This window comes from Chiloscyllium plagiosum, chromosome 3 (assembly GCF_004010195.1).
Source record: "Chiloscyllium plagiosum isolate BGI_BamShark_2017 chromosome 3, ASM401019v2, whole genome shotgun sequence".
Classification (NCBI taxonomy): Eukaryota; Metazoa; Chordata; class Chondrichthyes; order Orectolobiformes; family Hemiscylliidae; genus Chiloscyllium; species Chiloscyllium plagiosum.
Genome location: NC_057712.1, coordinates 96,065,562 through 96,078,332, shown reverse-complemented (window position 1 = coordinate 96,078,332; position 12,771 = coordinate 96,065,562). Strand labels below are relative to the sequence as shown.

Sequence of the window (12,771 nt, the reverse complement as noted above, 5' to 3'; positions counted from 1 at the left end):
ACCACCTATTTACACTTTAGTAATATCACCCAACACTGCTCCTACCTCAATCTTCTTCAGGTGAAACCATCATCTATAATACCGCCAGTCCTTGGTACCTCCAAACTTAACTACTGCAAAGTATACCTGACCAACCTGCATTTGTACTATCTGCAAATTTGAGATTACCGAAAGGTATGCTGCACGTGTCCTTATTAGCACTAAATCGCATTCATTCATCAATCCTCTGCTTCTGACCTATACTAACTCTTGATTAAACAACTACTTGATTTTAAAATTTGTATCCTTATTTTCAAATCTCACCTTGGTCTCACCCCATCCATATCTATGCAATCTCTCTCTATTCCCACATTCCTCTGAGTTATCTGTGCTTATCCAAATCTACTCTTGAGAATCCATGAATATCTTCTTAATTCTTTCACAGGATGTGGGCACTACTGGCTGGGCTAGCAGCTTTTACACATCCCAAATTGTTCGTGAAAGGATGACATTGATGACCTGTCATCTTGAACTACTGTAGTACATGTTGTGTAGGTATGTTCACAGAGCTCAGAGTCCTGTAAGAGTTTTGTTGTGTTTGAATGAGATCACCCCTCATTATTGTCATCACAGTCAAGGCCAACTCTCTTTAACTTTTTATCATCGGATGATCGCTCAATCCCAGGAAGTAGTTCAGTGAACCTTTGTCACACTCCCTCTATGATAATTATATCTTTGAAGATTCTTCTGTTTGATTAGGTGGAGAGATGCACTATTTGGTTGCCTTTGTTCCCAATCCTCTCTCCTTCTGCTGTGCCAACGACCATACAGTGATTGCCATTTAAAAACCACAAAATTTTGAAAATCAATGGATAGTTGCCGGCTTAATAAGAGACGAGTGAAGAAGCATCACTCCGAAAGCTTGTGATTTCAAATAAACCTGTTGGACTATAATCTGGTGTCATGTGATTTTTGACTTTGTCCACCCCAGTCCAACACCGGCATCTCCACATCAGAATTTATTTTTCATTGACTGCAAAAGTAGGGCTCTTAAAATTTTGTGCATGGACATAAATGTAGAAAAGTTATTATACAATCTTTGAGAACCAGTCTTTAGCTATTGAATGTTTGAGTTGGGGTTCAAATTGTGGTGCTTTTGTATACAACTATCACAAAGAATCAACATTTACAACGGGTATTTTACCTCTTGAAAATAAGTGACCACATAGATTTTGTTCTCAATATTGTGAGGGAAACAAAGAAATCAGTCTGGTAAAATTCTAGTTCCTGAATTTTAAAGAATTCGTCCCTGATTTAATGTTAGTAATTGTATTCCAACCCTCTTCCATTGTGACATTTACTGAAATTATCATCATGATTTGGAGATGTCGGTGTTGGACTGGGGTGGACAAAGTTAAAGTTAAAAATCACACAACATCAGGTTATAGTCCAACAGGTTTATTTGGAAGAACTAGCTTTTGAAGCGCTGCCTCTCCATCAGGTGATTGTGGAACATGACCATATGACACAGAAATTAAAACAAAAGGGTTACAGTGTCATGGAGTTGTAATGAAATATTAAACAACTTTAGTTAAAAATCACACAATAGTTCTTAAACAAATTTACATTAAGTCTTTCATCTTTTAGAATGGGATATGGTGATTTAGGTTCTTTAATATGTAACTCTCAGAATTACATTCTTAAGGTGGCATCAGCTTATCTAATAATAGGTGTCATCTCGGCTTAGACAATGCATTAAATGTGTGAAGGTAAAGTCTGTACCAATGTTGAATCAATTCTATTTCTAAAGTGGGGCCCACAGAATCTTACATGGATTCATGCAGTTTTTGAACAAAACAAATGTAAATCTCCAAATACAAATTCACCCCATAAACTTACATGTGTGCAAGAGAGATAGAGTGGGTATGTGTGTGAGAGTGTGTGTGTGTGTGTGAAAGGATGTCAGTGTGTGTGAAAGAGTGAGTGTATGTATGTGTGTAAGCTTGGTCAAGTATATGTATGAGTGTGATGGGATATAAGCCTGTGAGATGGTGCATGTGTGGGGGTGAGTGCAGGGCTGCGCGCATGTTTGTGTTTGTGTGTGAGAAAGAGAGAGAGTGAGGGGGAGTGGAGAGAGCGAGACAGAGAGAGAGAGACAGAGAGAGAGAGACAGAGAGATGACATGAACTCAAGGTCACAGTTGAGGCCTTCCCCATGGTACCGAACTTGGCTATCAGCCTCTGTTCAGCCATTTTGCATTGTTGCTTGTCCTGAAATCCAACTTGGAGGAGGGTCACCCAGAGGTCCGAGGCCATATGTCCCAGACCACTGATGTGTTCTCCGAATGAGAGGAAGCAGTCCTGTCTGGTGATCGTTGCATAGTGTCCGCTCATTTGTTGTTGTAGCGTCTGTTCAGCCTCGCCAATGTACCAAGCCACAAGGCATCCCTGCCTGCAACGTATGAGATAGACAATATTGGCCGAGTCACATGAGTACCTGAGGCATATATGGTGAGAGGTAGCCCCACGTGTAATGGTGGTATCCGTGCTGACACTCTGACATGTCTTGCAGCGGCTGCTGTGACAGGGTTGTACGATGTCATGGTTGATGTTGTCTTCAAGGCTGGGCAGTTTGCTGCGAACAATGATCTGTTTAAGGTTTGGTGGTTGTTTAAAGGCAAGAAGTGGAAGTGTATGGAAGGTCTTGGCTCAGTGCTTGTCCTCATTGACAATGTGTTGCAGGCTGCAAAGAACATGGCATAGTCTTTCAGCTCCCGGGAAGTACTGGACAACAGCCAAGGACCAGATTGCAAGTATATGCTATATAAAATCCAATGGATAACTTACCCAAAAATGACAGTATACCAGCCAGAAAGGAACATTCCAGACAAGATTCCGTGGGCGCCACTTTAGAAATAGAATTGACTCAACATTGGTACAGACTTTACCTTCACATATTTAATGCATTGTCTGAGCTGAGATGACACCTATTATTAGATAAGCTGATGCCACCATGAGAATGTAATTCTGGGATTTACATACTAAAGAATCTAAACCACCATATCCCATTCTGAAAGATGAAAGACTTAATCTAAATTTGTTTAAGAACTATAACCTGGTGTTGTGTGATTTTTAACTAAAGTTGTTTAATATTTCATTACAACTCCATGACACTGTAACCCTTTTGCTATAAATTCTGTGTCGTACTGTCACGTCCCACAACCACCAGATGAAGATGCAACACCTCAAAAGCTAGTGCTTCCAAATAAACCTGTTGGACTATAATCTGGTGCTGGGTGATTTTTAACTTTGAAAAGTGCTTTGTGGTAGTTGTATACAACTGGAAAAGCACCACAATCTGAATCTCAACTTACACATTCAACAACCAAGGACCAGATTGCAAGTATATACTAAATAAAATCAAATGGATAACTTACCCAAAAAGGATGGTAGACCAGCCAGAAATGAACATTCCAGACAGAAACATAAATTTTGCTCCGATTTGTATAATCTGCAAATATATAAACAAGTTAACAGGAATTTTAATCTGTAAAAACAAAATCTCAACTTATTACATTTATATGGAATACACACTTTTACAGGAAAGGCTACATTATAAGCTTTAATCAATTTTGCAGGGCTATAATTAAAAAAAGGGAAGTATATACTGATTGTGTAAAACATCTGGGTCAATGGGCTAAGGAGTGGCAAATGGATTTTAATTTAGATAAAATCACACAACACCAGGTTATAGTCCAACAGGTTTATTTGGAAGCACTAGCTTTGGAAGCATTGCTCCTTCACCAGGTGGTTGTGGAGAATAAGATTGTAAGACATAGAATTTATAGCAAAACTTTACAGGGTGATGTAACTGAAATTATATATTGAAAAAGATCTGGATTGTTTGTTAAGTCTCTCATCTTTTAGAGTGACATGTTGGTTTCAGTTCTTTCATATGTAAATCGCAGATTTTTTTTAAGTTACATTCTCAAGTGAACTTTAACAATTGGTGTCATGTCGGCCCAGATAATGTATTGAAGGTGTGAGCTTCCCTATGTGAGGCTGTCTATGCCACAATGGTTAGACTGATACTAATCTAAAAAACGGATTTACAGGATCATTTTAATTTAGATAAATTAATAGATTAATTAGATAAATGCGAGGTGCATTTTGGAAAAGCAAATGACAGCAGGATTTTCACACTTAACTGTAAGGTCCTGGGAGCACTGGTGAACAAAGAGACTTTGGAGTGTAGGTAGATAGGATAGTGAAGGCATTTGGTATGCTTTCCTTTATTGGTAAGAACACTGAATATAGTAGTATAGGAGTTGGGAGGTCATGTTGCGGCTGTACAGGACACTGGTTAGGCCACTGTTGGAATATTGCTTGCAATTCTGGTCTCCTTCCTATCGGAAGGATGTTGTGAAAGGGTTCAGAAAAGATTTACAAGGATGTTGCCAGGGTTGGAGGATCTGAGCTATAGGGAGAGGTTGAATAGACTACGGCTGTTTTCCCTGGAGCGTCAGAGGGTCAGCGGTGACCGTATAGAGGTTTATAAAATCATGAGGGGCATGGATAGGGTAAATGGACAAGGTATTTTCTCTGGAGTCAGGGAGTTCAGAACTAGAGGGCATAGGTTTAGGGTGAGAGGGGAAAGATATAAAAGGGGCCTAGGGGGTAACCTTTCACGCAGAGGCTGATGCGTGTACGGAATGAGCTGCTAGAGGACATGGTGGAGGCTAGTACAATTGAAGCATTTAAACGGCATCTGGATGATTATATGAATAGGAAGGGTTTGGAAGAACATGGACCAAGTGCTGGCAAACGGGACTAGGATATCTGAACTGCATGTACGAGTTGGACCGAAGAATCTATTTCCGTGCTGTACATCTCAATGACTCTATGACTTTATTTGCAACTGCAAGTCCAAGACGCTCAACACTCTGAATTAGAATTAAGTCATTTTTCCTCACTGTCACTGGGTCAAAAACCTGAAACCCCATCCCTAATGTCATTGTGGGTATAGCTACACAAAATAAACCTCAGCACTTCAAGAAGGCAGTTCAACACCACAAACTAGTGTGGTAGTGGGGTGGGAATCAGAGCAATAGGTCAGCATGTGGAGTGTTTGAAGAAAGGAAAGGAGCTAGATCAAGTAAGTCCAGTAGGAATAACAGCTGAAAATGTGTTGCTGGAAAAGCGCAGCAGGTCAGGCAGCATCCAGGGAACAGGAGAATCGACGTTTCGGGCATAAGCCCTTCCTGAAGAAGGGCTTATGCCCGAAACGTCGATTCTCCTGTTCCCTGGATGCTGCCCGACCTGCTGCGCTTTTCCAGCAACACATTTTCAGCTCTAATCTCCAGCATCTGCAGACCTCACTTTCTCCAGCAGGAATAACAGGCAGGTCTAGATTAATGAACACAGAGACTAGTGGCCTGAAGCATATTTAGTTTAAGACAAATGAGCTCAGTCTAGATTAGTACATGGAACTACGGTGTGGTAGCCATTAGAGAGATTCGATTAATAGAAGGGCAGGACTGGCAGCTCAACATTCCAGAGTTGATAGACAGGGACGTAGAAGGAGTGGAGGAGTTGCATTACCGACGAAGCAGAATGCCATAGCTATAATAAGAAAGGATATCTTGGAGGAATCATCCAGCGAGGTCATATGGGTAGAAGTTAGGAATAAGAAAGGTACAGTCACTGTGATGGGGTTATACTATAGACCTTCCAACGGCCAGTGGAAGTTAGAGAAACAAATATGTAAGCAGGTCATGGAAAGATGTAAAAACAACAGGGTTGTGATAGTGGGTGATTTTGATTTCCTCAATCTTCACTGGGACTTTTTAAGTGCCAGGGGCTTAAATGAGGCAGAATTTGTTAGGTGCATCTAGGTGGGATTCTTGAAACAATATGTAGATAGTCGAACTAGAGAAGGGGCCACATTATCTGGGGAATGAACCTGGCCAGGTGATCGAAGTTTCAGTTGGGGTAAATTTTGTGAACAATCATCAAAATTCTATAAGTTTTAGGTAGTTATGGAATAGGATAAGATTGGTCCTCGAGTGAAAGTGCTACATTGGAGGAAGGCTAATTATAACAGTGTTAGGCAGGCACTGAAAAAATTGCACTGGGGCAGCTTTTTGAAGATGAATTTAATATGTGGGACCCTTTTCAAAGCCAGTTGACCAGGGTTGAGAACCAGCATGTTCTGGAGTAGAATTTTGACATTTCCCTTGCAGCTTTTCTGAATTTCCTGAATTCTCCCAATCAGCCCCACATAAGTTTAAATTCCTACCTACAGATCTGGCTACTCAATTTGCTACCACATTGGTCTCAGATTGGTTCAGTAGAGCCTGGTCCTCTATCTTTTCCAGTATCTGTGCCAATGAGCCATGAATTAAATTATCTGCCTCTTATATAATTCTTTCAGCCAACATTTAAACTTCTAATCCATTATTTCTTATTCCAGTTGGATATAATAAGTAATAATCCATAAATATTGATGCACTGCTTTTTAATTTAAACCCTAACTCCTCAATTTCTCTCAGAAGACTTGAAGAACCAATGTCAGTACTCCTCCTAACACAATAAAGCCAGGAGGCTCTGCCTGTATTTGCTGCAATAAAAATTGTAGCTATACTTTACATCCAGTTAATTGACCAGAAACATTAGTAATAAAAGGCTTTAATAAAAGAGACTGCGCTTTTCTAACATTAAATATATGTTGTCAGTGACAAGTGTTACTAGGTAAAAAAAACTTTAAGGTTGCAGTGTGAAAGAATAAATATATTAAAATATTATACTTACATATTTTCCTAATACAAGTGAAAATACAAGATTAAATAAAGCAAAACATCCAAAAATCATTCCAACAACAGTGTCATTGGCTCCTTTCCTTCCTGCCTGCAAAGAGAGTAATACAATAAATGTAATACACATGATTCAGTGGATTGAAAGTAGCAAATATGATTCCTTGACTTAAAAGAGAGGGAAACAAAAAGCAGGAAACTAAAGGCAATTATTTTAACATTTGCCATTGTTAAGATATCAGGTATTACTATTAGAGACTTTATAGCTGGACTCTTAGTAAAATTCAAGGTAATTGGGTATAGTCAACATGGTTTTATGAAAGGAAAATGGCACTGAATAGTTTATTGGAGTTCTTTGAGAAGTAACATACTATGGATTGAGTGGAAATAGTGGATATTCTGCACTTAAGTTTCTAGAAGGCATTTGGTAAAGTACCACATCAAACATTATTCCAACAAAATAAAAGTTTAGGTGCCCTTTCCTCTCAAGAAAGGCCATTAGTGCCAATAGAAACTCAATCTGAGAGAGAACCTTATGCAGGCTCCCCAGAAGTTTCCTTTCTGAACAGTCAAGAGATGCCTAGCCCCTCCACCTCACGGAAGTGCAAACCAGGGAGAGGTAGCTTGCATTTGGCTGGGGCATTATCTGCATATCTAGGCCCTCTAGCTGAAAATGCTCTTGGGGTTATCCGTCCAGAGCTCTAACTTCAGTGATCTCCAGAATTAGACAGGATCCTTCCATCCCAATTGTGAACCCGAGGACTGCACTGATATACAATGGAAAGGAAAAGAAAAAGAGAATGTTGTGAGGAAAATAGGTGGCACAGATGAAACTCCATTGCAAAGAATGTCACATTTATAAATATGTGCTCACTTTATATCATCACCTGTGTGGTCAACTGTCATTTTAGCTGCAGTACAAGATAGAAAGCAGAGAGGATAGTCTTCCTTAGAGCCATGCAATATCCCCTTTCTGTAGGATAGCTTTTTTATAGTACCCATAGTAATACACAACAATTTGATTATTATAAGAGGGAGCTTCAGATGTTGTGAAGGCTGAATATTTCTAAACAACAGACACCCCCCCCCCCAACCACATCCAAGAGACTGGATGGATATTGGATCATGCCCACGACTGACAATATCTCCTTAACTCGACTAAATACCACTCCCATTTCGTATTCAATGTACTGGAGGTTGGCACTCTGTCGAGATCAACCTCCATGCGTGGAGGATGCAGACAATTTTTGCCAATGGAATGTGACCTGTGATGTTGGGGAATGCTGGTCAAGATGAACGCCTGGAGAAGATACTGTAGCGGCTGAGAATCTTTGGAACCATCTTCCTCAAAAGGCAATTGAAACAGAGTCCTTGAATCCTTTTGACGAAGAGGGAGACAGATTCTTAAGCAAGGAGTGAAAGGTAATTGGCCAGGACGGGTCAGCAGGAACGTAGTGTCATCAGATCAGTCATGATCTTATGGAATGGTGGACCAGGCTCTAAGGGCCATGTCTTGCTCCTGATTAATACATTTGTATTATTAGTAAGCTGCCTATAGTCAAAACCTGTTGAATTTCATCCTTGAATTCTTTATTTATCCCACAGGACACTTTTTAATAATGTGATTTACTAGTTTATCAATTCTTGATACATGAACAGCATCCTCAATCATGTCAAGATAATTGCTGCGTGACAGAGTCTTCACAGAATCACAGAAGTGTTACATGCCAAAGCAGGCCGGTTGGCCCATTGCGTCTGCACTGGCTCTCCAAAACAGCATTATGACTTAATGCCATTCTTCTGTCTTTTCCCTGTACCTTTGCACACTATTTGAATAGAAATAATCATTCGATGCCCTGCAGAATATCTCAATTGAACCTGCCACCACTATACTCCAGGCAGTGCACTCCTGACACAAACCACACATGTGAAAACATTTTTCAAGTCTAAAAAAACAACTTCTTCATATTAAACACTAGAAAAACTTAACTTCAATGCACCCTATATGCTGAACCCTTGCTACTGACTGTCTCGTCTCAGCCTGAATGAGATTGCTAACAATTTCTGCATCCTATACATTCCTGAGCTGAATTTCCAACTCCACATTCTTTCCAATAAAATTGTCTACTACTATCTCGATGCATTTCACCACACCTTATGGCTACTGTTAGATCTCATATTTTTCCAAAGGTAGTCCAAGTCCAATGGTAGATTCAGGTACAACTTTATTTTGGTACAACTTCGTTACAGCTTCAGATTTTCTTTTCAGTAAGACACGCAAAAACTTCAGATTGTATACAGTTAAAACTCAGAGCGCACACTATTGATATTATTCAAAGTTTGTGAGAAGATTTGTAGCTCGGGTGCTCGTTGCTGTGGTTCTGTTCGCCAAGCTGGAAGTTTTTGTTGTAAACGTTTCATCCCCTGTCTAGGTAACATCCTCAGTGCTTGGGAGCCTCCTGTGAAGCGCTTCTGTGGTGTTTCCTCTGGCATTTATAGTGGCCTGTCCCTGCCGCTTCCGGTTGTCAGTTTCAGCTGTCCGCTGTAGTGGCCGGTATATTGGGTCCAGGTCGATGTGTTTGTTGATGGAGTTTGTGGATGAGTGCCATGCTTCTAGGAATTCCCTGGCTGTTCTTTGTTTGGCTTGCCCTATAATGGTAGTGTTGTCCCAGTCAAATTCATGTTGCTTGTCGTCTGCGTGTGTGGCTACTAGGGATAGCTGGTCGTGTCATTTCGTGGCTAGTTGATGTTCGTGGATGCGGATCATTAGCTGTCTTCCTGTTTGTCCAATATACCGGCCACTACCGTGGACAGCTGAAACTGACAACTGGAAGTGGCAGGGACAGGCCACTATAAATGCCGGAGGAAACACCACAGAAGCGCTTCACAGGAGGCTCCCAAGCACTGAGGATGTCACCTAGACAGGGGACGAAACGTTTGCAACAAAAACTTCCAGCTCGGCGAACAGAACCACAGCATTGATATTATTGTTCAGCGGCGCTGAGATGTCCCTCTATAAGTGGCTTTCTCAAATCGCTTCTTACACAGTTCACAACAATTTCAATGTATTTCCAGTTAAGATCACTGAATGACAGAGATGGACAGGCTGGTAGTCCACCCATGTTCATGATGTTTTCACAGTATTTAACAATAAAGTCACTTCAACTGCACGAAACTGGTTTGAATCTTTTCTTTTGTATTTGTGTGGATCTATAGCTACTATGGAATCTATATATATGATTATCTGAAGAATCTTAACTAAAACCTACTCTTAATGTTGTAACACGTTGATTAAATAAGTCAAGAGAAACAACTACTTAGTGTAAAATGTTTTTAGCTATGTAAGTTGCACATTCTATCACAGTCAGTAACCCTGACTAAACAGTCCTGTTATTGTTCGACTTGCTGAGATTATATTAAGAAAATATTTTCCCACGGCTCTCCATCTATTGTCAGCCATGTTCTGTTGTAGTCTGTCAGCCATTTTCTGTTCAGTTATGGGCAGCTGTCGGCCATTTTGTGCTACTTAATTATGGGCAGCTCTATAAAGCTCCATAAAATTAATTAATGCTAGTCCAAATGTTCTCCTGGTCATTCTTGGTTCTTAATCCTCATTCAACTTTGGCCCATCTAAAATCAATATCTTATGCTACTCAGAGTCCCATTCACCCACACCCTTAGTTCCGCTGACTTATTCAGGCCCAATGTTCTGAAATTCTCTCCATAAACTTCCATATTCTGCTCCAACTTCAAGTCTCTTCAGAAAATCTGTCACTTTGATTGAGAATTTGGTAGTCTCACCTAATATCTTCATCTTTGACTTACTAACCCAAAGACCAGCTTTTAATTGGTTCATATGCATACAATAATTACCTAACGAGATCAAGTCATTTGGTTTCAATTATTTGCATTTACATATAGTGTCTTTTTATGTATGAATGAATTGTTTTATGAAATTCTTCTATGTTGAAAAAGCATAGGATAGTTTCAAAAGTTGAAACTAAACGACAAACAGATAATCTAATTCGGCAAGTCACTTACTACAAATATGACGAGTGTCTGTAAAGGTAACATGTTCTAAAAACAAAATTATATTCACCAATGAGAAATAGTTGATAAAGAATATCATCAACAGAATTATTTGTACTAAATTTTAACCAACAGTTTGCCAATCAAGCACATTATATTAGTGCAATACTCTTGAACAGTAGAAGTAGCAAAGCATATTCATAGGGCGGCATGGTGACTTAGTGGTTAGCACTGTTGCCTCACAGCACCAGGGACCCAGGTTCAATTCCACCCTCAGGTGACTTCGTGGAGTTTGCACATTCTCCTTGTATCTGTGTGTGTTTCCTCTGGATGCTCTGGTTTCCTCCCACAATCAAAAGGTGTGCAGGTTAGGTGAATTGGCCATGCTAAATTGCCCGTAGTGCTCAAAAATGTGTAGGTTAAGTGCAGTAGTCAGGGTAAATGTAGAGTAATAGGGTAGGAGAATGGGTCTGGGTGGGTTACCTTTTGGAAGGTTGGTGTGGATTTGTTGGGCCAAATGGCCTATTTCTGCACTGTCAGGATTCTATGGAGAGGACAATAAAAAATCCCCTACAGACTTGAGGGACTTTAAGGACTTGAGAAGGCAGCTCACCATCGCCTTCTGAAGAGCAGTTAGGGATGACCAATAAATGCTGGCCGAACCAGTGACACCCAAGTCCTGTGAATGAATAAAATGTTATGAAACCAAGTCAAATTACAAAATGCACGAACTGTATTTTCAATGATGTCTTCAAAAAGAATATAACTCAGGCAAATGCAGAACATGTTCATTACCTCTTTTGGAAAGAAAGGTGCCAAAATTGAATAACAAATCATAGAACTAAAGTTCAATGATGCTGCAGAGACTAGTGTGAAAATTTGGGATCTTGTCCACTTCTGTGATTCGTTTCTTGAATTTTCATTTTGATCACCTGCAACTGTCACAAATTTAAGACATCAATTTCCAAACGAAAACTGTACAAAATTATAGGGAACGTTGAGTTCACTTACAAGAACATTTAGCAATATTGAATGAGAGAACATATGTAATAAAGACTAAAACTTATAACTTGTAAAGTTACTCTTCCACTTCCTCCTTTTAAAGTTGAAAATATTACTTTTCAGTGGTCTTATTTCAGAACTTAAACAGGCTGAATCGCTAAATTTGTGCCAGATTTTGGGTTGAGATATCTCTTTTGGGTCTCGGTCACCATAACTCAATACCACACTCAAGAAATTGTACCAAAATACTGTACAGTTTGAAAGTTGACTACCTCCAATGTCTCAAGTGCTTTGATTGTACTTTTTCCATGGTGCTAGGGAGATTACTCATCTTGCCATTCCCTCTTCTCTATTTCGACACACTTAGATAATATCTCTGAAAGTGGATCATATAAGAATTAACAGAGCAGCTAGAACTCAACTGTATTTGACGCAACAAATGTTGGTCAGTATTTTAAAGAAAAAGATGAATACTTTTCTGATGGCTACTCATACAGTCATAGAGTCTTAGAGATGTACAGCCTAGAAGCAGACCCTTCAGTTCAACTCATCCATGTCAACTAGATATCCCAACCCAATCTCGCCCCATTTGCCAGCTCTTGACCCATAACCCTCTAAACCTTTCCTATTCATATACCCATCCAGATGCCTTTTACATGTTGCAATTATACCAGCGTCACCACTTCCTCTGGCAACTCATTCCATACACACACCATCCTCTGTGTGGAAAAGTTGCCTCTCAGGTCCCTTTTACATCTTTCCCCTCTCACCCTAAATCTAAGTACTCTAGTTCTGGACTCCCCCACCACAGGGAAAAACTTTGTCTACTTATCCCATCCATGCCCCTCATGATTTATAAACCTCTAAGTTCACCCCTTAGCCTCTGAAGCTCCAGGGAGAATGGCCCCAGCCTACTCAGCCTGTCCCTATAGTTCAAATCCTCCATCTCT

The 12,771-nt window shown here is 40.0% G+C and overlaps 1 protein-coding gene across 4 annotated transcripts in view; it reads right to left on the bottom strand.

Moving 5' to 3' along the window:
• Positions 1–12,771, bottom strand: part of slc18b1 (solute carrier family 18 member B1) — a 63,852-nt gene that overhangs the window by 39,408 nt on the left and 11,673 nt on the right. For 2 of the 4 annotated variants that reach the window (XM_043686646.1, XM_043686651.1), the window contains exons 3-6: positions 11,615–11,757; positions 11,433–11,498; positions 6,789–6,884; positions 3,416–3,489 (exon numbers count right to left, since the gene is read on the bottom strand). In XM_043686646.1, the coding sequence (XP_043542581.1) occupies positions 3,416–3,489; positions 6,789–6,884; positions 11,433–11,498; positions 11,615–11,757 (379 nt within the window). The remainder of the gene's footprint in view (positions 1–3,415; positions 3,490–6,788; positions 6,885–11,432; positions 11,499–11,614; positions 11,758–12,771) is intronic. The other 2 variants (XM_043686654.1, XM_043686660.1) reach the window with 2 other exon arrangements.